At 46.2% G+C, this 27,160-nt stretch overlaps 1 protein-coding gene across 30 annotated transcripts in view; it reads right to left on the reverse strand.

The window, feature by feature from the left end:
- The window catches only part of MAGI1 (membrane associated guanylate kinase, WW and PDZ domain containing 1), a 335,995-nt gene extending 310,201 nt beyond the window's left edge, over positions 1–25,794 (reverse strand). For 11 of the 30 annotated variants that reach the window (XM_064432958.1, XM_064432959.1, XM_064432966.1 and 8 more), the window contains exon 1: positions 25,191–25,792. In XM_064432958.1, the coding sequence (XP_064289028.1) occupies positions 25,191–25,476 (286 nt within the window). In that variant the 5' untranslated portion in view covers positions 25,477–25,792. Of the gene's footprint in view, positions 1–25,190 lie in introns of all 30 variants that reach the window. The other 19 variants (XM_064432940.1, XM_064432956.1, XM_064432964.1 and 16 more) reach the window with 5 other exon arrangements.
- Positions 25,795–27,160: the final 1,366 nt, after the last annotated feature.

Genomic DNA, 27,160 nt, shown 5'->3' on the forward strand with positions numbered 1-27,160 from the left:
GGAGCATTGGAACAGGCTCCCCAGGGAAGCTGTGGAGTCACCATCCCTGAAAGTGTTAAAAAGAGAAGAAATGGCACTTCATGACACGACTTGGGGGCCATGGTGGTATTTATTTGAAGGTTGGCCTTGATCATCTTGGAGGATTTTTCCAACGTTAATGATTCTAAATCAACTTTGCTTGCTTTGCAATGGTTAATACACCCCACACAAGCACTCTCACATAATTATGCAAGTTAAATCAAATAAATCAGAGGTGCTTCCAAGCCCTGACACAGCCCAGAGCCTCCGGGCCCCAAGCAGCCTTAGGGGCAGCGTTCTCAATTTTGCACAGTTTCAGGGAGCTCTGTATGAACCCCTCACTGCTCTGCTGCAGGTGCAGGGATGGGAGCTGCCTCTGTCCTTGAGACAAACTTGCCCAACCTCACGTCACAGCACAGCTTTCCCACTCCATGCAAGACTGGGGAGGGCTGAGCTTCTCCAGAGGCCCTTGGAAGCAGTGTGTTACAGCCTTGCTCGGATTTTTCCTTCAGTGCCTGCTTGTGAATTGCTGACACTGCAGGGAAAAGGAGAAATCAAACTGTCCCTGTGTGCAGCACAGCTGGACCGTGCTCCAGAAGGGCTGTTCCTCCCTTGGGGCACCTCTGCACCCAATGCATCCACACCTAAGGGCCAGGCAGGGCCTAAACTGGCTGTATAGGTACTTTCCCATCAAACTGTACATTTGGGGGTTTTTGCAGTCCTTAATTTTCACCCCAACCCCCCTCATGCAGTGCAGGAGTCAAGGCTTAGGGATGACAGCTGCTCCCAGATCACCTGGGGTCATGCACATCCCCATGCTCCAGATGACAGCAGTGACCAGAAACACAGCAGGCCTAATTTCCAAAATCTCATGTGAGCACAGGCCACTGCACCAACAGCCACAAGCCATCTCATATGGTCTAAAAGCAATTTCCCTTCTCTTCATTGCTTTTAATAGGTTCGAGAGAATTGTGTGTTTGTTTTTAAATGAGTAATTTGCTATCTATTTTCCATTATGATTTGTCTCTCACAGGTTTGTCTTTGCTTATGGAAATGTTCATTTCTCCTTTTTATGAAGTTTAAAATTCAATGTTCTGTCTTATTTTTAATCAACTGTCTGTATTAATTTCCTCTGCAATTCAGACAGAGTTTACTTGTATCAGTTTCTCGAGCTGTATTCCCGCTCTCTGAATGAGCCTCAAACACACTCATTTCCTCATAATGGATTATTTTCATTAGAAAATCTCCTTTTGAAGTACACGTCTTCTCTGGATGTTTTCCACCTCCTTTGGAGTTTCACCTTCTGCACTGGCTTGCCAGGGCTCCGTGCTTGTTCCTCTCCAGCCCAGCTCTCTGCAAGAGCACAAGGAGTGCTTGGAGTATCTTCCTATCAACAAATGCTCAGGGGAGCAAAACTTACTGGTTTATCTGGTTTTGCTGCTGAATCTCTAGCTGCAATCTAAACTAGTTTAGATGGTTAACAAAACATTAAAGACCAAATAAATGAGAGTATTTAAATCCAGAATTATGCAAAGACATTCTTTACTTTCCAGAGTGCCTACTGCATGCCACTAGCTTTGCAAAGCTCTGATGGGAGCCTGCCTTAAAAAAGGCCCTAAACATGGGCAGGCTCACAGTGCAGCTTTCAAGCCCAAAAAAAAAGTTCAGTCATTTTAACAGCCACCCAGTAATGGCCATAGAAACACTCATGAGGTGCTCAGCAGCCTTTGAAGAAGATCAACAAAATAATTTTACTCCCTTGTTATTAATTCCCAAGAGAATTCTGAACAAACATGTACACAGCACAGCTTTCTCTGGAAAACTTTCTAGCAAAGATCAGATGCTAGAAAGGCCTTTATGAGTGAGTCCAAGAATTTCCTCACAAAATTCCTAGAGAAAAAAAAACAAAAAACAAAAAACAAGCAAACCACAGCCTCCACTCCAAGGGACTGCCTTTGGGAAGAGAGATGGAAATAAAGTGGGGCAAGGGGAAGAAGTTCCTTGCATTGTCTGATGTTTGGTGGTCATGGTGTAACCAGCCAGACAATTCCCATGAGAAAAGTCTACAAAGAACCGGAGCTGGCCAACCCTGTATTTAAAAATTTCCTCAAGTATGGTTGCTACATTTAGCCTAGACAGTACATGAACACAACAGTGACTTTAAAATTAAAACTGATGGAGATACCCCAATGTGATGCTTTAAGTGTGTTTAAATCATCAAACTTCCAGTGGGTAGATATTCAAACACTTTTTGGAAACTGTTGTCTTTTCTTCACACTAAAAACCACAGATCCAAGATCCCCCATTCTTTGATCATATTTTTAAATTCCTAACTGTCTGCACCTCCTAAACCCCTAAATAAATGTTGCTTTCTGATGAGCCCATCTCGATGAAACAGTAACATCTTTTGTTGATGAGTGATGTATTTTGTCAATACAAGGGCAGGAAAAGAATGGACAAAAGCAATTTCTGGGCCTTCAGCTAAGACACATAAGTAACTTCAGATGACAACCATTAACGTGGTGAACTTCACCGTCTTCTGTTTAATTAGGTTTATCAAATCACCATCATTTTGCACATCTTGAAGAACTGGGTACAACTCTGGATGTTTCTGGTATGAAAGGTCAAGGTACCAGAAATCAAAAATTGCTTATATTAAATTACATCTGTGAGTCCTAACTCTGCTTGCATGGTTTTTCTATACTTCATTTTACCCACTTACAACTGAGCTTGGTTTTTAGCCATTATCATATGGCTACAATGAAAGTATTAACTTTTCCATGAACCACAAATAAATACATTTTACCAGTTCAAAACACTGAATCTGAGACAGAAATCACTTCAGCCATGCCAGCCTGGTAGAGTCACTCAGTCTCAGCAACAAAAGGTTTCAATCAGATAGCAAAAACTTTTGTCCATCAGATTTAGATTTGTCCTGAAATGCAAGACAGACTTTCCTCCTTCCCCCCTTTGCAGAGCCAAAACGCACAGAAACCAAGAAAATTAAAACCTTCTGCATTAGTCTGCAACATGCTACAAAATGTAATAAAAAGCCAAATGTCTCTCTGCCCTCCCCCCTCATCTAGTTGAATTATTATTTCAACCAGTCATGTAGTTGCAACTCTGCCTACATCTCCAAAAACTAAACAATTATGCCACAATAGGGGTATTTTGTTCGCTCAGGAAAAAAATCATCTAATGAAAAACTATGTTGGTGGTTGAATCCGTTTCCTTTAGGAGGAGCTGGCTGTAATCTCAGTGGGACTTGTGGTTTCAGCTATTCATACTGTTCATAGCAGTTTCTGTTTTTTCTCAAAGCAACGTAACCCAGCAACACAGAGAAAAGCTGTGATTAACTTCTGAGATACAAGATGTCACGGCAGCGCGAGTCGCCTCTTCACCAGGAGAGCCATAAATCTCTGCTGCTCTGGTTTTGCACAGACACCTCACATCTCAGGCAGAGTGGGAAGCAAAGTTGGAAATCTCTGAAATTTTCTGTTTTACCCAAGAACAAGTTGACTGGGGACTCGTGGCTCTCAGACAGATCATCCTTCAGAGCTGCAAGAAACTGCATCTCTCAGGGAACTGATCGATTCCTTCAGTTCCTTGCAAACCACAGGAGAGCTTTAAAATTAACAAGCATTATATTAGCTGACTTTACCTAAGGAATAGCTATCAATTATCCACACACACAGAAGACATCTCCTTTTATTTGTATGCAAATGTCCATATGTGGTGGAATGAAACTGGAAGGGAACATGTGGGCATCAAAATCTTACATAAATTATACACTTTTTAAAAAAAAGTACTAAAATGCTTGTGTCAATCTCAATAAATAAATTGATAGAAATCCAAAACACCACAACCAACCAACAAAGCAATTTAAAAAAGCTAAGGGGAATAATCAGAATGATGTTAAGGAAAAAAATTAAACTCCTTTATCTCTTGTATGAGGCACCTAGGTTTGCCCTGATCTCTGAAGTACAACAGCTACACAGGAAGACATCCAGGCTCTGTTATTTGAGATACAGAATTATTCATAATTAATTTGCTTTAAAAAAAAGTAAGACCCATCTGGCTGTCCCACCAACACAGAGATCTTGGAAGAAACTCAGCTCACACTGGCCAGCACAGCTCTGCTGTCCAAACCTTTGGGACAACACCAGCCTTCCCCTGCCCAAGCACTTTCCTAATGGCCACACTGATGCAGCCCCTTCTGTGTGCTCTGGGAGATATTATTTCTTTTTTTTAATGACAGGTTCTGTTATCTCCTGTGTATATTAAAACCGGCCTTTCAGCTCTTCCATTAATACCAGACTCTGAAGTCAGAGGTGAACTCTAAGTGACTCTGACACTTTCAGATTAGGGCATCTCTCTGACAGGCTTCTGACACAGCCTCTTTTCATGTCTTGGGACTGCAGGAATAGGATAAAAAACTGCCCAGAACTCAGGGTTTCCAAGTTGCTCTCCAGCAGCAGTTATTTATTACTGCTCTGCTCTACAATGTCACCCAGGTGCTGCAGGGGAAAGAAGGAGGCCATTCCCTGCTATCAGGAGTTACAAAATATTTTGAGAAAAAAACTGGCAAAGGATAAGCAGATGGGCACAAGATGAAAGCAAAGCAATCCTAGGGATGAAAGCATGACTTTTATGTTTGTAAAGCTTTTGTGTTTTGCAAAGTTGACCAGGTGGTTTAAACAAAAAAAAAAAAAAAAAAGAAGGAAAGAAGGAAAGAAGGAAAGGAGGAAAGGAGGAAAGGAGGAAAGGAGGAAAGGAGGAAAGAGAAAATTCAGATCAGAAAACAAGAATAAACTGAACAAATTTATCAGAGCCAAAGCAGCATTGAAGAAAATTCACTCCTGCCAAGAACTAAGTGCACTGCTTGCCTGTTGCAGATGAACAAAAAAATCCAAGCTCCAAACAGGCATGTCCAAAGCCACACAGGAACGGGGTGCCTTTATTCCCCTGTGCTGCTGTCTGGGAAGAAATCCTTCAGGAGCCAGATATCAGCTCTAAATTACTAGTTTTGTTACTCACAGGCCCCACAATGAAACAGGGGGTGGCTGAGGTTACCACGCTGTGGTAATAATCAAATTTAAGGGGATTATAATCATTATAAGCTAATCAGGGCAGAATTATATATTTTTAATTAGCAGCTGCTGTGTGGTTAAGGCACTAGAATCCCCAGCTGTTTGCTGCTGAGTGCAACCAACAGAATCTTACTTGAAGTGCAAAATACATGCTTCTACATGGAAAATATATGAAGGAAATTTAAAATTGCTCTTAAAAATTCTATATACTGTAAAGCCTCATTATAGATAATGCTTTTTGCTTTCAGCATTGGAAAGTTTTTTGGGTTTTGTTTGTTTTTTTTTAAAGCCTGTGCATTTAATCTTATATTGAACATAGGCCAAATACAAAAATATACAATACATTGTGTATATTGTTACTTCAAACCACATAGTAGTTACTTGTAAATCCTCCAGCATTTGGTATAAACACATAGTGTTTGTCTACTCATTGTAAGTCTACAAAAGGACATATTTATGGGGAGCCCTAAGAGGTATTCACTGCATGAATAATGGAGACTGAATAAAACTTGTCATTTGGATTTTCATATAACAACAGACTTTAATCCAACATTCTCAAGTAAAGAAACAGATCTCCTCAGTTTCTGTAACCACCCCTGCACACATTGTTGTATTTTAAAATTCTTTTTCAGCTGCATTTTAACTGAGAACCTTTCTATGTTATCACAGAGAGACTTCAACTGGCACCAGCCCCCAGAGATCTTGCTTAGTTTAAAAATAAAGCAAACCCAACAGCCAGTTCAACTGAAAACAAAAAGGTTTTGTTAAAGCTGCTCAGGTATAAAGAGGCTGATCAGGGCCTGCAGATGCTTGGCAGAAGTCTGCAACAAAAACCCCAAAGAGCAAAGCAGCTGGTCTTGTCTGCAAACACGTTCTTCAGGTTCCCCGTGACAGACCAGCCTCCTTCTGCACAACCCAGCACATTTGTGACATTTTGGCCAAACCCAGGCAGCAGCAGAACTGCACCTGGGCACAGCCAGGTCCTTATTCCACAGTCAGGCTCCCCAGTCACTGTTTGAGGATATGCCTAAAGGTAAATCCGCGGTGCTGGAGAGGGCTAAGCAGTCACTTTTCCATTCCCAGCCCTCCCAGAGGGCAGGGCTCTGTCCAGGGGAGCAGACAGCCAGGCTGGCTGGTGATGAGAGCTCTCCAAGCCAAGCCCAAGGCCAAAGCCCAGCTTTGGATGCTGTTTCTGGGTCCCGCACTGTCAGTGTTGCTCCGTGTGCTCCCCAAGCCTTGTCCTGCCAAAATATCAGTGACACTTCCCCACCTGCACAGTGAAATCTGTGTCTGGTCCATCACCTCTCTCATCTCAGACCAGGTATGGATTCCACTGCTGGAGGAGATAAATGACCTTAGATTCCTACTTTGGGTAAAACTGTTTGAAATGGATGCAATACAACCAAGACTGCACACCAGCTCTTCACAGAAACTGCTCTTTCTAAGGGTTTTCAAGCTCTAGGCAGTGCTGAATCACATCCTCTGCCATGTCTGAGGGCTTTGACTAGTGGGTCAGCAAACGAAGACTCAGACAACCCAACAATCATTCCTTGACTTAAACACCCTCCTGTTGGCTCAGAATAACACAGCCAGCCATGGCAAGAAAAGGGCCTCCTTGAAGTGCCAAGAGCTCTTGGGTCAATCATATGCTCTTGCAGATGGGTGCTGCTGCCAAGACTGGCTCCTCCAAGACACCCCAAACCCTGTGGGGATTACTGACAGCTCCAGACCAAGGTTATCAGTGATGGGAGCTGTACAGGACTTAAACTCTTGTCTTTCCACTCTAAAACACAACACACCCTCAGAGCAAGGCCAAAATATATTTGAGGGAGAAAGAGGCCTAAAAATACAGCTGTTACACCCAAAATATTAGCATCACATCCCTTTCAAGTCACAAAGACAGAGTCACTGAAGACATGGCTTCTGACAAGGGGTGCACAAGGAAATCAAAGACTTCCACAGAACTGTGGCACTGAGCTGTGCCCAGGCAGGCAAATAATGGGCTAAATTAATTGCCTGTAGCATGACACTGCTGGAAAATCCTGGAGGTTTTGACTGCTTTGCAGCATGGTTCTTTCAACTCCACCCCATGCTGGGGCTTTAATCTGCAGGGCTGTAATGGCACTATCAGCAATGTTAGAGGCAAGACTAAAAATAAACGAGGGACAAGAAAAATGCAAAGCTCCTCCTCCCCACAAGGTCTGGAGGGAATTTCCTGACTCAGTCAGACTGCTGGATCACTTGTTTACTTGTTACTAAGTATGAATTTTCACAGCAGTGTGTGTGGTTTTCACTGAAGTCTCCAAGTTAAAACCAACAGGGCTGTAATGTCATAAGGAAACCAAACATCACTGACCCTCCTGAGGGACAGGATCCCTGCTGCTTCCCTGCCCATGCTGCACGTGGTATTTCCAAGGAAAATACTGCATTTCTAGGTCAAATATTAAAGTACTGGGGCAAAGACAGTCCCTTGGATGTATGGGTGAAGGACACCAGCTCCCATTCCCATCCTATTCAATCCATTAAATCTGTTCACCCACAGATAAAGAAGCTGTCATGCAACATTCAGAGGAGCTGAATGGTTTTTCCCTCTGCAAAGCACCTCTTCAAAGGTCCTCTTGAGTGCCAAGAAGCATTTGGGGAGGGAGAGGTCAGCCCTGCTCCCTGTGGCACCCACGGAGGACGCAGCAGACACAAGTGATTTCAGAACTGCACAAGAAGCTGGCACAGAGATTTGTTTATGGAGAGCTAAAAATTGACTTTAAAATAGCGCAGTCACCAGTCGCAGCTCAGAGGGTCACATTCCTCTTCCATCTCTGCCTCCTCCCATCTCTGCCCAGCAGCTTTCCCAGACTGGCCTCCAAGCAGGGCAGGGTTTCCCCACGATGGTGGCAGGCAAAAATCCGTGGCTGGTGAGGTGAAGGAACCTGCTTAGGAAGGGATGCTCAGCACTTCTGGACACTTTTTTCCAGGACCAACAGTGCAGCCAAGACCATTCCTGTCTGTAGCAGCCTGGCACAGCAGATACCATGGTATTTCATGACACTTTTAGGAGGTGCCTGCATGTTCACAGTGCTCCAAGACACAGGCTCACCTTCCCACTCCACTCTCTGTGCAGCTCTCCTTCTTCACCTCCCCTACCCCTGGAGCACACAGCAGAGGAAAATATAAGATTTCAAGCTTTGCAAACCTCCAGCCTAAACCAACATCCTGTAAAACTACGAGTTAAAGGCAGGAACACTTCACTTCCAAACCACAAAGGCTGTAATGAGTGTGGTTTAATTGGCTGGTACAAGAGCTGCACAGCCAGAATCAGCAGCTGGCAATGAAATCAGCCCTTCTGCACGGCAGATTGCTAAACTTTTGCCCTTGTCTGCAACGTGGTGTGTCACAGAAGTAATTCAGTACCCATAAAAAGAATTACAAAAGTATCTAAGAAAAATAAAGTGCTAGCTCAGAACTGTCAATAGACTAAGTTTTTTCCCCAAAAGTTTCTAGTTGTACACTCTATAGGGATGAATTTCTATGTGCATATCTATAACATTCTCCACAAGAAACCTGTATATTTTAGGTGTCACTTAAATTCTGGCCCTTTAGAGATACTGATTTTAAGAGGCTTGGTCCATATTTTAAAAATCTCATTATTAGAATTAGAAATTAGATCCTTTGAAAAATCAGTCCCAAGTGACAGAAGTCTCTATCAAGTGTTGATGGCACATTTCCTTGCTTCATTTATTTAATACATCACTCAGCTATTCGCACATGTCCAACTTCTCCCTGAGAGGTTTACAAAGCACACAGCAAGTTAGTTTGCATCTAACTTCAGAACAGCCAGATTAGTAAAGAACAGGGTTTTACAGCAAAGCCTTCTTTTCATCTGGGGCAAAAAGCTTTCAATCTCATAAAGCCAGTGTAGTAAACTTTCAAGCCAAGGTACTTCACAGAGGTAGCTGGGGCTTATTGCTATCCTATGCCCTTGTTGGAGTTAATGGAAGTTTTAAAACTACCTTTTTCTCAGACAGAGAAATGCACCTTAGGCAGGGTAAAAAATATATAAAAAATAATAAAACAACCCAAAACCCACATCAACAAGAACTTGAAGTGATTTGTGCATACATACTTCAATTCAAAAAGCACGGCTAACCTAAATAAAAGGAATACATATGAGAAGAGCAACACAGATTCATTCTGCAAGCAGCTGAGGAACTGCTGTTCTCCTGCTGTGAGATCCTGGGTGCCCACACCCAGCAACTTCTGTCTTGGCCAAGGCAAAGCTGAGCCCAGAAGCTGGCACTGCCTTTAGGAGATGAAATGCAGAGCAGGATTTAAACTCCTCAGTTAGTTCAGCTGCAGTACAGCCCATGCCTTCCTGCTTTTACCTGCACAACTTTATTTTAAATTGGGTCTTGTCCCCAGGGCTCCATATTAAAGGAGTTGCTCATACAACGAATCAAGAGTCAGAAGCTTTGGACGTGTCAGGACAAATCCCACCAAATGTAAATTGGTGTAATGTAGAGATTTATGCTGGCTTACATGGCACTAGAAAGGGAAAGGCAGTAATTCAAGCTGCTGCACAGGCTCCCAACAACAGTGATGATAAGCATTGCTTTTCTAAGGCTGAAAGAAGGTTCTGGGAAAGGAAGATAAATCAAAACATGTCATCTTTGAAAGGGGAGCAATCCAGGAGCTAAGCCCCAGTGGCTTGACAAACACCCATCTCTCCCCAGTAAAACAGGCTTTGGTGTTATTCAGTACATAAGTTTTGCAACAGTTTTCATTCTAGTTAAAATTCAATGAGGGTTCATTAATTTCAGTGCTGTGTGATTTGCCATGCCCATACCTAGGAATGCACCAAACCCTGGAAGCACTTGCCTGTTGGCAGAGGGATGGGCCCTGCTCACTCAGCCCTGCTCCAGGAGTGAGCTGCAGCAGCACTCTGCCTTTGCTGCCTTCAGACCTGACCTTGTCAAGCTCCACAGCTGCCCAGGACCACGGCCCCAGCCAGGCACCCTGGTGCCACTCACCCCCTGGAAGCCACCGCCCTGTCAGGGACAGGGAACAAAGCCAGGCACTGAGGTGAGGCAGAGCCTGTCCCCACTCCCAGCTTGTGCAAGTTCACACAGAATGTGGGTCTGGATTCTCTAAAAGTCAAACACCCCCCTCAAAGAGGAAAAACTTGCTGGTATGTCAGTTATGACAAACACTGCTGATCGGACACTGGACCTGTGAGCTCACCTTGCATTTTAAAGGCACTTACACCAATATTTTGGTGCATTCTTTTGACCTGAGATATTAAATCATGCACTCCGAGCTAAGTTTTTTCCAGGTAACAGAGGGGTTTATCAGCACACCTCTGGTGGAATATTAACTCCAGTGTTTTGCTGGGAAGAGGCTGAGTTTAATTTGGATTGCAATTGCAGAGTGGGAAAGAAAAAAGGTCAGAGCAAACATGGCACCATTGTTAAAGAAGTGGGTTAATTATCAACCACAGTATGAAACTGTGGAAACACAGCAGCAGCCCAGTCCTGCTGGTGATGATGCTGGCTGCTGGACAAGCAGAAAGGGATCCAGACCAGTTCCAAGAGGAAAGGGATTAAAGCTCTCACGCTGTTACATAACTAAAGAAGCTGGTTCTGAAACAGATCTCTGTATCTGCAGGGTGTTTGGGGTGCAATGGCTTTATTAGCCAGAGTCACCACGACCAGCAAGGCAGGCTTAATGCCCATTAAAAAAATATTTCATGCCTGGTATCAGGGAGCTCTGCAGGGTTCAGAAATGGATCAGACATTTCTCCACATAACAAGAAGAGCCGAAGGCAGCATCTGATACTCCACAAAAGGCAACAAACACTATAAACAAGGTACATAAAGCCTCCAGCTTGCAGGCATAAACTGCCCTCTGCCTACAAGAGACCAGGACACTCTACCAGGAGTGTGTTATTCTTCCCAGAGGGCACCTGTTTCTAAAGCTATCTTCTAAAACAGATTATATCAACCAGTATTTGCATCAGGAAAGCAACTGAGAGAACAGCTCACCTGAGTCTGCAGTGACACATCCTACTCCAAACTAAACAGCATCGGGCAACCTGGTAATTTCCAAAACCACTCGCAAAAGAACAACAAAAACAGAACACAGAGAATTTGTAACTGTTACTTTTTTAACTATCACTATGAGGAAAAAAGCAACACTGTAGCAAAATGTTGAATGGTAAATAAAGGTAAATTTGTAAAAAAAAAGAAAAAGCAACACTGTAGCAAAATGTTAAATGGTAAATAGCTACAAAAAGAAAGTGAAAATATTACATCAGCCCAGACCTGCCAAAACTGAAGGAATCATAACAGATAAAAGAAAGTATTGGAGGAAAAGTGGGCAAAAATAGAAACGCCAGGATATGACATGCCTGGGAGTTATAGAAAAAGCATCTGGATTGTCCTCAGATCCCCTCCTGACTGCTGTCTAACTCGGTAATCATCCCTCTTGAGCAACAGGGCTCAAGCAGAGCAAAGGGGCAGTGCCAGCCTCTTCTCATCCGATGCCATTTGGGGCAAGGCACCTTCCCAGGCAGACAGGGAACAGTGTGTGCCAGCTGCACAGACCTGGGTGCAGCCCTGAGCCTGCCCTCCAGCCCAGGGGACACGAGGGGACACACACACACAACCTTCTGCTTGTGGCCCTGGGGCAGGACCAAGCTCCATCCACGGGAACTGCATCAGAGCCAGCTCTGTAAATTAATACACTGGTGCAACTCACTCCAGGCGAAAGGAAGAGCACAGAAAGCCCCATCTCAGCCTGTCAAGTTCCAGAAATACAATTTTCGCTTTATTTCTGGAGCCTGTCATTTATTGAGCACTGCTAAGGGGACCCACTTCTCTGCAAGGGCTGGCAATGCATCCTCGTGGGATACACACTGCACAGAGTGCTGCTCTCTGCAGGGCCACCTGAGCAAAATGACAACTTGAACTATTTCTTTCAAAAAAAAAAAAAAAAAAAAGAGAGAAAAAACCTTTTCAATGGAGCAACTTTCATTTTTACAGCAGTTACAGCCAACTGCCTGGCTCAGTATCTGGTGCCTACCACAAATGTCCTTTGCTACAGTGACAGCTACAGAGAAGTAGTTGAGAATGTTTAAGCAAAAGATGCTTTGTCATTTTGTGAAGCATTAACATCACTCAACACTTTTAAAGGACATTACAACAACTTGGCTGTGAACCCAGACTCTCCTGCTTAAATTATGGATTTTATAATGCTCTGAACATCACTTCTAAAACGCACAGACTTTGGAGTGTCTCTCCTCCACTCACTTCGTAGTCCCCAAAGTCTGAACCAGGCAGATATTTGAATTTTCACAGCTAAGCTGAGGCAGGAGAAAATCCCATTCCATAGAAAGCTGAGGAAAACAAACCCAAGCAGCTGCATGTGAAAATGACATGAAGTCCAAAGCCACTGAGTGTGAGCCTTAGGACAGAGAAACAGTCAGGCAAGTGCACAAATGCTTTCCACGTGTTCTGGGTGGAAAGAAACTGAATTTTTTAAAGTCTAACATGGAAACCGCTTTAAGCAATTTGTCATTTTCAATAGAGGTTCTGCAGTAAAAGAGAGATTTCGACAAGTCAAACAACTTCCTACCGGAATGGCTGCATACAATGTTTAAACTACCCCTCACAGACTCCTTAGAAATTGAGTATTTCTAATTTTGCCATTCAGGAAGACTTTGAAATGTCACTGCTGTTTGATTTGACCAGTGCAGAGGAAATGCAGAGTTGAGAGAAGGGGAAAACAATGAATTTACCATTCTATCATTTTTTTAAACTTCACTCCAAGGCAGCTATGTGAGCCAGGGCTAAGAAATGCAGATATTGCATCTTTACCTCCAAGAGGAGGAAGCTTCAGCAACATTTCCTGCAAATGTTACAACTTAAATCTCACCTGGGTATAACATCAATGTGCAATATGAGCTGAAGGAGAACCGAGGCTGAGAGTGCCTTTTAGCTACACCTGAGCTAGAAACAATATTTTTATGGCAAAAAGTCCTCTGACCATAATGCTGAAGTCTCTTCTACATCAGGGACCCTGAGGAGAAATAAGCACACAATAAATATTCACTGCTGCTTCTGCCACCAGTTCAGACAGCTATCAGCATTCAGCAGTGCTGCTGCTGTGTCCCAGTGCTTGAGAGCTCTCTCCTTTGGAGGCCTTGATGAAGTTTTGTTTATCAGTTGGTGTTGCTAATGGGAAGCCTTTCCTCAGGCAGAGCTCAGGGAGGAGCAGGCTCTGCTTGACAAAGCCCACAGGCTGCTGGAAGATGCTGGAGGTTTACAAAAATGGAGCAGCCAGAGCAGAACAGCATCAAAAGTCACCTATTATTTGTAAAATCTACCTCCATCTGCAACTAATACAGGAAAAGAGGAACACCAGTTTTAATTAAGTCTGCTAAAAAAGTCCCTAGCTTTCTGAAGGAAAGTTTTGAACCTTCCTGTTGAGCACACACCCAGGGCCTGGAGGGCAGGAGGTGCTGCAGGCAGCAGAAACACTCTTTTGTCAGAAATCCACCAACGAATTATTGTATCCAGCACATCCTGAGCCAGGCTCCAGCCAGGCAGCTGATGGAACCTTCCCTGCCAACTCAACTGCACCGTGGAAAAATGCTTGTAAGTCCCTGCCAGGGGCAAGATCCCATCCGGGCAGCTCGGCAGAGAGGAACACAGCAAATAAAAGTGAACTGTGAGCAGCCAGCCTGGGAGCCAGGGCTCCCTTCTTTCCTCAGCATCCTCAGGGGGACACAGGCAGAGCCATCACAGCAAGATGCAGTGCCAACTCATCCCTTGGTGTGGGACTCAGAGCAGCTCAAGGCACCGCAGTCCCCGGCAGGACACGGCTGAGCTGCACATCAGCTGCACTAAATCAATTGGAAATAGGTTTTGGTTAATCCTCTGCAGCCTTTTAATGTTGGGATTGTGACAACTTGCCCGGCTTTTTAGGCAAACAGCAATTTCCACACTGGTTTAGGCAAGCCTCAGTGCTGATTATAGCATCTTTTACAGACAAGATACAAAAAGCCCTCTGCAATGTGTTACGTTAGCACATGCTTAAATTTAAGCACTCTCATTTTTACTGGGGCTTTTCTCATGTGCAACAACTTCAGCACATCCAAATTTGCCAGCCTGCAATATGACCAAGATATCCTATCCCAGCTCAGAACTATGTCAAAAAAAAAACCCCTCTTTGTATTTAGCTCCTGGAAAAACTGATACGTGGGTATTTCTAGCATCAACTAATACAACTGGAAAATTGGCAACAGAAAACAAAAATAAATGGAAAAGTCACCTTGGCTAGTCCCTAATCCGTCTCTTTTGCAGATAAAAATTTCAGCCTTCGACAGGTTTTATAAGCACGAATTAAAAAAAAAAAAAAAACCAAAAAACAAAACTATATGGCATTTTATGGAAAGACTGTTGTGGCAAAGCTCCACCTGAGCAGGACAACCTGGCAATGCAAAAAGGGAGCTGTTCTAGCTTAGGCAATTCACCCTTTTCCCCTGTTTTAATGAGGATCTGGGAAGCAGCAGAGCCCCACAGCACAGCAAAAGGGAGCCAAGATTTGTGGGTCCCTGTCCAAACATCCCAACTGAGCCACACAGCCTTTGTGCTTGGCTTTCTCCCCTGCACTCATCACTGAGCTCTCCATAGCCCTCATTCTCCTGCAAACACCCAGGCAGGGACAACTCTCTCAGGTCCATGCACTTACCACACTTGGCAGGCTGACATCATGCATGCAGGTATTCACCACATTTCCCATCCTCATAAAGGAGTGACCTTGTGTTAAAGTGTAACTGCCACCTGCCCCTGGAATGAGGGAGCTAAATGCCATTTTATGGCCTTCAACATGCCAGAGGCCTCTGTGCAGGATGAAACTGGGCACCTTTCCGAGCTACACTTTATAGGTGCACTCTGGATTTCCCTCCTGCACGCTCAGAATGACTCACGGGGGCCAGACCAAGGTCTAGGTAGCAGCTGCCCCCAGTGTTTGTCAGGAAAAGGGAATCTGGGTCTTCTTCAGCAGCTGCATCACGTAACCTGAAAGCCACTGAGGTCTCATGAGCAAACCACCTCTCAAAACCAACATGTTCCTGCAGATGATTTACAGGACAAGTATCACCGAAACCGTTTCACCACGGGAACACCACAGTAGTGATTTTCAGTGTTTCTACAGGATCTGGGGCTGCTCGTGCATCTCGTGATGAAATAATGGGCATGGGAACTTTCTCAGCCAGAATGGTGGTGGTTTCATACTCTTCCTTTTCAGCCTCCAAATAGCTGTGCCAACAACAAATGTTAGCACTTGTGGTGAAACCCATGGCACTGGCTGTTCAGCAACCTGAGCTGCTGAAATTGTGGGATTAGTTTCCATTATAAAGGAAAAATCAAGAGTGAAGAAAAGGACTTTCTGGAACTTTTCACTGAAGCAGCATTTGACAATAGGGATGCAAAAGTGAAAAAGTTAAATATATATATATATATATTCATATATACACACCAGTCACATATTCTTGGAGTCTCACCCAAGAATTCAAACTATTTTGATGGGTGACACAATATTTTCACAAGCTCCTCCTCTTGGACTGGGTGTAGATATACAATTTTCCCCTATATATAACCTCACTGAGCAGCCAACCCTTGGACCAGCACAGCCCTGATATCCTCAGTGCCCATCTGGATTTTGCCCAGAGCAGTTCCACGCCTCCCACAGAAAGCCAGAGACAGACAGTGGGGGTTTAATTGCCTCACTCCACCTGGAGCAAACAAAGCTTCCTGCAACATGAGGGATTTATAGACTGTAGCTTAGTCCAGACAAAAATAGCTCCACATTAAATTGGGGGAACAATCTCAGCATGCCCATATCTCTTAATTAAAAAAAAAAAAGAAGGAAAGCTCCAGGACATGTATAAAAGCATGTGGCAGTTAGATCTCCACTTGGAAACAGTTTGATTAATAAAAGCAGACGTAGGTGACAGGGAGGACCCCACAGTGCACACAGACTATACACAAGTTAACAAAACACTATATACCATTGCTAAGCAAGTTTGCTATTTGCACATCAAACAAATACACAGCGTTTGCTAGGGTACCAGCAAAGACAACCTAACAACAAAGCAAGCCAGCCCCTCCCACTAAGCAAACAACTTACTGATTTTATTCAGAAAGAGCAGATTCTGTGATCCTCAGAGTCCCTGCTGAGCAGCCAGCAGAACCTCTGGACTTGCTCATGCAGTCAGGCTGTTGCTGCTCCTCTAAACCACCACCAGAGCACATGGAGAAGATATTCTATATTAGTCACTTCATTGTTTAAGGAAAAATGCACACCAGGAGAAAGAGAAGAACGTGATTCTTTGTTTTGCACCAGACTAATCCCTCTTTTGCCCACAGGACAGGGAGAGAACAAAGCCTGGGCTGGAGCAGTGGCTGCCAAAGCCCATCAGGTGTCCTGTCCCCAGTGCTGTCCCCCAGGCAGCAGCACTGCAGAGAGGAGTCTCAGCTTGGAGCACTTCCCCCAAATTCAGCCAATCTGGAGACTTCTCACCCCCCAGCTCCCCAGGATCAGCTCCCCCAGGGCTGTGCTCTGCCACACGTGCCCCACTGTCCCCCCACTGCCCCCGTGCCACACAGGGCAGCCACACACTGTCCTGGGGCAGCACCAGATATTGCAGGCACCACATCCTAAGAGAATATTCAACAGCAAAGCTGCACCACAGAGTCACAGAATGGTTTCAGTAGGAAAGAACCTTAAAGATCACTCAGTTCTGATACCTACTGCCATGGCAGGGACACCCAGCACTGTCCCAGGCTGCTCCAGACCCCATCCAGCCTGGCCTTGGACACTGCCAGGGATCCAGGGGCAGCCACAGCTGCTCTGGACACCCTGTGCCAGGGCCTCCCCACCCTCACCCATTCAGCAAAGAACTTCTTTGTCTCTTACCTAACCCTGCCCTTTTTCAGCTTGAAGTCATTCCCCCTTATCTTATCGCTGCCCACCTTTTTACAAAGTCCCTCTCCAGCTCTCCTGTAAGGGCCAGAACAAGGTGATGGAGTGCTGTGGGACTGTCACCAGCTAGAGAGAGTCATGCTCCTGGCTGGTCCTGCAGAAAACACTCAGCCAGTTGTTTTTAGAGACAGCCTCAGCATGAACAACTCCACTGGAGAACAGGGAAACTTCCCCAAGCCAAAGCTTTTGGTATCATTTGTGTATCTCCTGCTGCTCTCCCCACCTCTGCTCCAGCCATCCCTGCCTTCCCACAGGGCTCCAGGGAATTGCCCCAAGGCTCAGGAACCCCCACCTGTACCCCTGCCGTTTAAATTGCTAATTGGGAGTTCTAGCTGAGCCTTTGGGAAAGGAGGAGGATGGGCATGTTCCTCCTCGCTATTTCTAAGAAAAGCCATTTTGCAGTTATTCTGCAGCCCAGGCCCCCACCTGTCCAGTTCAGCCTGTTTGGGCAGTAACTCCTCTCTTATTCATCCAAAAGCCTCTGAGACATCTGAGTCTGTCATCAGCTTGGTCTAACACCCACTTGGTGCAGGATCTGTACCACTGGAATAAGACAGGTTGAACATCAAAGTTGGGGGTTTTTTTTAAGTACACAATATCTGCCCAGCTTTGTTTGTGTTGAGGGAGTGGCTGGATTTTAGGCAGCTTCTTTTTCAAAGGCTTTTTGTTAATAACTAAATGAAAAACCCAGAGTTGAGGTTTTCCTCTTAAAAAACAAGCCAGAGATTAAGGATATGAAGAAAGAAGTCAGTCTCTTCCCACTCTAATTGTACTGAGACACTGACTTGAGGGCTCCAAAATTACAGATGTGTAATCCAAGACAATGAACTCTTTACTGAAGGATTAGCAAACCATGCAAAACTGATTCCTTATTCAAATGCCTTGCAATTGTAAGGGCATCTGTTCCACTTTGCAAGTCATCCCAAAGGCTTTGTTTGTTTTGATTTCCTGTTCCATTATGAAGACAGGGTACTTTGCATTATTTTCACACTGTGTAGTAAGCATTATTGTTTAGTCTAATAAGGGACAGTTAATGAAATCCAATAAATATTTTTAAAACGTTATTTTTTCTTTTAAGTTACAATACAAACCCTCACAACCATAAAACTGAACTGTCTTTAGCCAAAAGCCAAGTGTGTAAAAATGTAACCCAAAACAACAGGACCTGAAGAAAAAACTGTTTTGTTTCTCCAAGTTCTACTAGGGGCAGATAAAACAAAATCTGCAGGTTTAAATAATATTACTAACACAAAACAAAAGATGCTAAAGGCAGCGCTGGGGACTAACAGAGAGCGTGATGCCATTATTCCTGCTTGTAGCAGTGGAATAGTTCTGGAAACCATTTAAAATGTCACAGGAGGAAGCGTGGATGGAGTGTGTGACCTTTGGAAACTGAAGGGTGGATCTCAACAAAAATATCCCATTTACCCTGAGCCATACTGCTCCTGCAGGGCCAAGGGAGATGCTGGCCCACCTATTTGGTTCAGAAGGAAAAGCAAAAAATTACAATTAAGGGGGGAAAAAAATAAATATCCCAATCTGCCAACATACCAGCGGAATGCAAAAACTGCCAAACTGCTCTGGAAGAAGGCAGCCTCTTCCACAGCTCTCTCTCAGATCAGTAGATAACAAAATCTGGATGGCAGCCTAGGTTTCTGTCTGTTTCCCAACACCAGATCCTTGCAGGAAGCCCCAAACTGAAGCCATCTGATGGTGTGGATCCCTCTGGGCTGCCAGCTCTGAGCCCCGACCTGTCAAACCAGTGCTGAGGCAAACTGCACGAGACCAGAGCCCAAACTGAGCAAACAAAACATCAAGTGTCCAGAGAGACAGAGAAAATGATGATAGTGGTGAAAATGGTGTTTCTGCAGGGGCTGGTCCTGCAGGCTCAGCAGAGCTGTCACAGCACCGAGGAGCTGCTGCTGGCCCCATCCTGCAGGAGATGCCCCCGGTGACAGGGCAAGGGAGCAGAGAGCATCTCCAGGGATCACAGGGGTGACCCAGCCCCGTGCCCTTGGTGCAAAAAGGTCACTTCATACTCGCTTTCCAAAAGGCAAAAATAAATCTTTTCCACAGCTGAGCAAGAGAAAAACTCTGGAGAAATATGGACCAGGAGTATCTGCATTTTGCTGCTGCAGGAATTGGGACGTGGAGCTGGAAGGAGCTCAGACAGGATGCACAAGTTTGAGTACCAGCCCTCCAAGTACCACTGAGTGCTCACAGCAAGGATCCCTATGCCTTCAGCTAACATTTTGCTTCCAATTCTTCATAGTCCTTCTATAAATTCATGGCACTTGCTCTTACTGAACCACTACTCTGTGCTTTTCACCAAGAAATTTAAGTCACTTGCAGCACACAAAGATCAAAACCAAATGCCTTGATTTACAAGTTCCAGTCAAAGTCAGAGGAAGTGTGAAAAAAAAAATACAAACACCTGAAATAACTAGCAGGCATAGCTCGTGTCTGGAGCTAAGCAAAAGAATGCAAATAAAATACTTGGCCAATTATTTTTAAAAACCTCAGGAGAGGTCCCAAAGATCTGTCCTTGCCCACAGCCCAGACCCTGTTAATGCAATAGAAAAAAGCCCTTGAGGCAGCAGCATCTTCTCAGCTTCCACATTACTTCAGACTGAGCCATGCTGAAATCTAATGAGAGAGGGCTCAAATCATCACTTCTGCACAGCCACAAAAGTGCTGCTCTGAATATCTTTACACCTTAATGCAGCTGCCCTGGGGCAAATGTTTCCCTGTGCACGCACACACTGCCAAAGGAGCAAGTGTGTTTCTCAGGCATCAGATCAAGAGATACAGGAACAGCCAGAAGAGATGCATGAATGATCACAGCCTGAGCTGAACCAGAAGAAAATGACAATCCCAAACCCAGGAATGCAAAGAGCTACTGCTGGTTTGGCTTTCAAACCTGTTAAAAAAAATTCTGACATTTCTAACACAGAAGATGAATCTTAAATTTCATGATAGCAAGTCAATAATTCACTCATGCAGGAGTTGTAACTCAGTCTTAAAAACATGGAACAACATGCAGGATGGTGTTAACATCTTATTTTGCAGTGGTGTTGAATGACTGCTCATAATTAGACCATAATTGTGATTTAATTGCTCTGTGATCTGACTGGCCATAAAGAGGGGCCAGGAGTCCCATCTCAACGGGTGGAAAGATTAACTTTACCGTGGAAAGCATAACCCCCTTTCATGCCATGAAAAGTATCACATTAACTCCTGGAAATTTCTATAACAGGCACAATGTGGCTCTGGGGGTCTCCTGTCCATCTCTGGGGTGCTGCTCCATGGCTGGAGAGGATGGATGGCTGCTTTGCCACAAGCAGGATCAACTTCTAAATGCTGGCAAGTTCTACACTGTAAATTCAGGCACAGTAAAGATAAGGTCTTGCTCAAGGCAGTATTTTAATACAAGATATACAAATTTCATGACTATTAAGTGCAGTACTTCTTTAAAGAAAGAAGACTACTGATTTGTAGCAAAATATGCTCCAAGTGAGAGAAGAAGAGATTCTGCCTGTTTTTATTTTACATTTTGTTCTCAACTACTCCAATTGCCAGAGTTGAAAACAGGCCTTATAAATCCAGAATACAAGAACATCTCTGAGGTTTTCAGATGGGAACACTTCTTTCTCTCCACTTGAAACCCACCTGGGTCTGGAAAGAATTTGGGTCAGATGGAAAAATGACAGAGAATTCACCGTGCGAGCGACTGGCACTGAGCTAGCAGAGACTGAAGGAAAACTTTCTGGAGCTCATGCATGACACTGCAGAGGTAAACTGGGAACAGCAAGAGCTCGCTCTCTAAACAGCCTCTCCCTTCCCTGGCCCAGCACATCACCCCCAAGCTCTGCTCCACACTCACTGCCAGGCTTCTGCAGTGCCAGGCATGGGCACGGAGCGAGGGATGTTCAGCATCACCACTCACAAAGTGACACTCTGCTTCCCTGTGTGTGCTAAACCACCAACGCAGGAATTTACAGACGCACCAACTCTTCCTTCTTTTTATTTTTTTTAAATGTTTTACAAAAAAATCCCAAAATAACAAACAGAAATTATCTCACAAGCTCTCTCAGGAAAATAAAAGGAAAATACTCAAATACCAGCTCACGCAAACCTTTTAAAAGAAGCTGGTTTTGTTCACGTGGATATATGTAACTGAGTTTAACATCTCATGTAGAGCAGATGCCAGCCTGACATTGAAGCATTGAGTCACTGCACTGTATTGCAGAATTTATCTTAGGGTCAAGTTAATGTTTGAAAAGAAACAAATGCAGCTGATAGCACTGGGTAAACAGTGACTGTTTCTGCTTGGGATCATGCCTGCTCCTGTCTGCCCTGTACAGGGCTAAAAAAACCCCCACCAGCACACAACTCCTCCCTACCGTGGGATCATCCCAGCTGCAAAGTCCTATCAAAATCATTAATTGCATAAACTGCTCTCAGCACCTCCTGGTTTCAAAGCAATAGGTCACTGGGAGCTTGGGATTCTGAGACTTTTTTAGGGAAGCAAAGCATTGAAATGAGAACTGAAAAACCAATTTAATTTACAAGCATATTAACTTTGACAGTTTCCCATACCAAGCATCTGGCTTGGTGTGGTTTGGCACAGGTCATCGAACCAAGGAGCCTTAAAAAATCCTGGAAATCTCTCTGAATGTGCTCATCTCTCACTGAGGGAGAATGAAAACCCAGATACCCTGCCTCAAACAAAACATGGTCCTTTTTTATAGATACAGTCTAAATTCTTCTCTTTTGGAGGATGGCACAACAAACTTGTGTTAACCAAGATCCATGAGAAGAAATGGTGTGCCTGAATTTGTAACTGATCTATCCAGTGCAATCAATTATCAATTTATCAAAGTGAGCTATTTTGACAAATGCGAATGTATTCAAGGAAGCTACAATATTCACAGTACAGCTGGGAAATCACTATGCTAAGGCAATGCCAGCTTTACACTAGAATATGTGACCACTGCTCCTATAATTCAATCTATTAATTCCATACTCTCTGACCAAGTAATAATAAAAATGCATTTATTAACTCCACAGAAGTTAATTGCCAATTTCATCAGAACTTAGGCACAGATGTAAGATGGAAACAGTCAGTCATAAAAGCACTACATGTTAACTGAGGTTTTTTCACACATTTGACAGTTCTGAAAGTTACTAAGATACATGGCAGCAAGATTCTTCCTCTCTCCCCCAAAACAGGCAACTATAATGGCACAGTTTTATTCTCAAATGTCATAGCAAAAAAGAGGGCATAAGGGGGAAAGGAAGGGAAAGCTCCATTCAAGTTCTTTAGCCTTCTTCACTCTTCTTCCCAGGGTAAGCAAAGGACCAAGAAATCCCATATGACCAGTATCAAATACCAGTATTTTCATTAAGAGATTTCACAGAGGCTCCTCCTTTTTGTGCTTACTTTTCAACCTTACCACTCACAAAAGCAAGGGAAAAAATGTTGCAAGCGAACCTGTAAGTTTACAAACTCTGGTTGAATGACAAAGCCCACACACAGCCCATTCCATGTACATTTCCATCCTCGTCTCTTTCACCAGGAGCAAGGTCAGAACCGTTATTTTCCTGCTCATGCTTGCAATGACTGACTTATAGTAAATTTCCTGTTTTTCCAGCCTTGTAAATGTCGTACAAAACAGACAGGCAATAAAATGTGTACATTTCCAGGTTAACATTGCCCCAGCACTTCAGCACCAGCCAGTTAGAAACTACGAAATGGGAGGAGGAGGAAAATCTGGGTAACTTTGTAAGAAGTTACTATGTTAAAAAAAAATCTGGGTAACTATGTAAAAACAAATGTACAATCTTATCTGCACACTCCTTGGCTGTCTGCTTTAGTGCCACACTTTTCCTGATGAATGACAGTTACCATTCCCATAATCAGATTTTTAATCAACACAGAAGTAATGAATTTTAATTAAAATACTCTCCTTTTCCATGCTTATGATTCTGATACATGAGGGAGAGCTGTGCTTTGCAAAGAGCAGCGTGCAGATGCCAGGCTGCCATTGACAGGCTTTCCAGACCACAAAAATATTTAGTGATTTAAAAACCAAATATTTATTTCTATTCCACATTCTTGGCTAATAAAGCATTTCTTAAAAATATGGAGAAAGAAAAAAAAAAAAAAAAAGAAGAAACTACAACCCCGCAGTAACCAAAGGCTTGGTTTTCAGTTCTAGATGGGAATAGTCCAAGGTTTAAGTGCCTGCCCTGACTTATAGATGGGTTTTGAACTTTTCTCCCACTTTCCAGGTAAACCCAACCACCACACTAAAACTCAGCTTTCTGCCCGTTCTTTTGACCCTGTCCTGGAGCTGAGACACATTTACCACCAAGTTCTGTCATGTGCAGTTTATTCCCAGGACATGTTTTATTTATACTAACTCATGTTTGCAAAACAACGAAAAGTTTGATCACAAATTGTTTGGTTGGGAAGGGTTTTATACACACCTTCCTTCACCCACCAACACCGATCACATTGCAACACCACAAGCTGTATTTTAATACTTCTGCTAAAACAATCAGTATGTAAAAAAACCTCTGCCTAATTTCCTCATACTTTTCTTCATGCTTTTCTCCCCCTCCCACTTGGGCAGGGAAACCAGCAGGCTGGGTTTCCCTCACCACTTCCCAGTGAAGTGCAGGCAGCAGGGCAAACAGGCATTTGTTTAACAAAAACTGGGTATTTTGGGAGTTTGACAGTGTTTGCTGGAACATTGCTACTGGGTCCTGGAAGGGACTAACAAGTCACTGTCTTTGGTGGCTCAGCTCCGGGGCAGGGGCAGTGCACAGGCTCAGCTCCTCTCGACACCACCGCTGTCATCTGCTCTGGCTCCGGAGGTTCCAGGGATGAAACAAGCGCCTGCAGCCCTTCATCTCAGCTCATCAGCGAGCCTAGGGACAAGACTTCAGGTGACAGTCCTGCCAGCTGGCGAGCAATGCTGTCTGCAGCTACCAGCTGGGTTGAAAGAAGCACAGGGAAAAAACCCTTGCACCACAAGCCAGAGCAAAACCCCCACTGTTAGGATGCACACGTCTGGATGACAAATAAACCTTCCCCTAAAGAATCTCTTGGGCAACGCGAAGAAAACTTCCCTTCCTTCCTGCACTTGGAGCTGACCTCGGGGAGCTCCTCCACCTCTCACACCTCCGGCTGTCCGGCTGCAGTCCTGCTCCTCCTGCCCGTCCAACCAGCCTCGGTGGCTGCGGCAGCTCCAACAGCTTTTTGGCACTAAATTGAAGTCCTGTCCTGGAAATCACAAGCCCATAGCCAGGCTTGTCAGCTAACCTGTTGAGCGACTGTGGAATGCACACGGATGTGAAGTGGCATCGTTTTAATCCAGCATGGGAGAACTCTTCCTATCCTCTTCCTCAGCCAAACAGGAGAGCTACCTGTCTGTTCCTTCACCTGTGCGCCGCAGGGCTGGCAGCACGGCCGTGCCCTCACCTAGGGCAAACCAGGGGGAAGAAAGGTAAATCTGAGCAGCCTTTCAGCCAGAGAGGGAAGATGCAGGAGAGTCCAAGCTTTTTCTTCCCACGCTGGCAGCCGGCAAACACACGCTGCACTTTCAGAACAAGTCTCCACTAATCACTCAGCAGCTCCAAAGGATGCTCAGCTGCTGGAGGAGGGGATCCCTGCCCCATTCCTCCAGCAGTGAAGCTCCCTCCAAGGGTCAGCCGGACACGGAGCTGCCCCGGACCAGCGCGGGTTCCCCGCAGGGAGCGCTGGCGGCTCCGCGGTGCCTTTGGGAAAGTCTCACGCAATTGCTCGCTGCGCTTAGCGCAGGGCAGGGACTGCGGGGCGCCTGCAGCCGGCTCCGGACCCAGGAGGCGCCTGAGCATCAGTGCCCTCGCAGAGGGTGCGCACACGCGTGGGTGCCTCTGTCGGGGCCCCGCAGGGCTGGTGTTCGCCACCCCCGGCCCCGCGCTCGCCACGCAGCCCCGCATCCCCGCGGGACGCGCGGAGCGGGCTCCCCCCGTCCCGCCGCGTCCCCCTCGCACCTTGTCGGACGGCTTTCACCACGACGGGGTCCTTGCAGCTCCGGATCACTTCCAGCACGTCGTAGCGCGGCAGCCCCGACACGCGGACCCCCTGCACCTCCAGCAGCAGCTCGCCCTCGCTCAGCGCCGCCTCGCCGTCCCCCGCCGCCGCGCCCGCGTACGGGAACTCGCCGTGCTCCGCGCCGCCGAGCAGGGCGAAGCCCAGCTGCCCGCCGGGCCCGCGGGTCAGCGCGCACTGCCGCACCCGGCTGGACCAGTGGTTCTTCTTCTGCACGACCCGCGACATGGCGCTGCGCGTCCCTCCGCGCCCGCGGAGCGCGCTCGGCAGGTGCGCAGGGGGCGCGGACCCGCCGCCCGCTCAGGCCATCGCCGCCCGCACGGCCCCGCGCCCGCGGAGGGCGCGCACCGCCTCCCGCCCGCCCCTCCGCGCCGTCCCTTCTCCCCTCTTATTAAGAAAAAAAAAATAAATTAAAAATAATTTAAAAGCGCTGAAAAAGCAAATCCGGCAGGCTCGCGGTGTTGCCGCCCCTCTCCGCGGGCGCTGCGCGGGGCGCGGAGCCTTCCAGGCGGTACAAAGCGCCGTTTGTTTTGTTCCAGTTCGGTCCGTCCCGCTCCGCCGCGCTCCGCGCCGCCGGCGCAGGCGCCCTGGCACGGCCCGCCCCGGCACGGCCCGGCCCCCGCCCGCTCCCCGCCCCCGGCACGGCACGGCCCGGCCGGCGCGGCACCCCCGCCCCACCGGCGGCCCCGGCTCCTCCCGCTCCACGGACAACTTTCCCGAGGGGAGAAGTCGGTGCCGGCTCTCCCCGGGCGGTGGCGAGGGCGAACCCCCCGGCTGGAATCGTCCTTCTCCGAGCCGGAGCTCTGCCCCGCGCCCCCGGAGGGATGCTCGTGGTCCAGGGGACGGGGGGATGGCAGATCTTTGCTTTCCCGGGAGGATTTCTAGGGTTTTCCCAGTTGCAAACCGCTGCGATCGCTTCTTGCCTGCGCTTTCCAGGTGGTTGTTACAGGAGGGGACACAAAGTACGAGTCCCGAGGAAAAACTTGCACAAGCCTTCATTAAAATGGTATCAAAGCGTTTGCACAAGGCTGAGTGAAAGGCATGATCCTACTTTTACTTCTCCACTCCGGTTTTTGATTGAGTGCTCGAATTTGAGACATTAATAATGTTTTCACATTGTCCTGTCCTCGTGTAATTGTTTAGAAGCTGGACATACCAATAGTGAGGTCTGGCTGCTGGGGAGAGGGACAGGCATCCGTGTGTTTGTCCTTGGCCAAAACTCTTCAAAGTTACCCAGAACTGGTGCAAAACTCAAAAGGGGAAAGTAAGAGTGCACGTACCAGCTGTCCCTTCCAGGTCATGCTCCATGCTTCCAAACCTGAAAGCCAGGCCTCATTTTGAGCAGTCTTATGCATGACCGAACCCCTTCCAGCAAGGAATTCACTTGTCAGATGTGTGCGTGCCCTATTTTGCTGCTAATCGGGACTGAGAAGTGACACAGGGAAACAAAGAGCCTGGTCTGGCTGCCTGCGCTGCCCTGATGTGTGCTCAGACGCCACATTCCGCAGACTCTCACCGCTGCCCGTCGCTCTCTCGTCTCTCACCCTCCCAGCCGAGCGTGTCCCGCGGTGATCTGCGATGCGGGAGCGGCGGCGAGCATCGCTGCCGGGGGAAGGAGCTCAGCCTGGCATCGTCTGATGCTGGCCCAGCTGATCAGCCGGCCGAGCTCACAGACTGAGAGGTGAGCGGGGTACTGCCCCTGTCCCTGCACGCGTGCCGGATGGAGCAGGGAAGCCTGTCCTTCCCTCACCTCCAGCATTCCATCCTCCTTTCCCCAGCTGCAATCTCTCCTCCGGCTGCTTTGTAGAGCTCCCATCGCTGCAGACGCTGCTCTGCAGCCGCAGTCCCCGGCCCGAGCGGCACAGCCACACGCAGCCAAGAGAAAGGCTTGGCCAATGTCACAGAGCACAGC

This window comes from Passer domesticus, chromosome 9, assembly GCF_036417665.1.
Source record: "Passer domesticus isolate bPasDom1 chromosome 9, bPasDom1.hap1, whole genome shotgun sequence".
Classification (NCBI taxonomy): Eukaryota; Metazoa; Chordata; class Aves; order Passeriformes; family Passeridae; genus Passer; species Passer domesticus.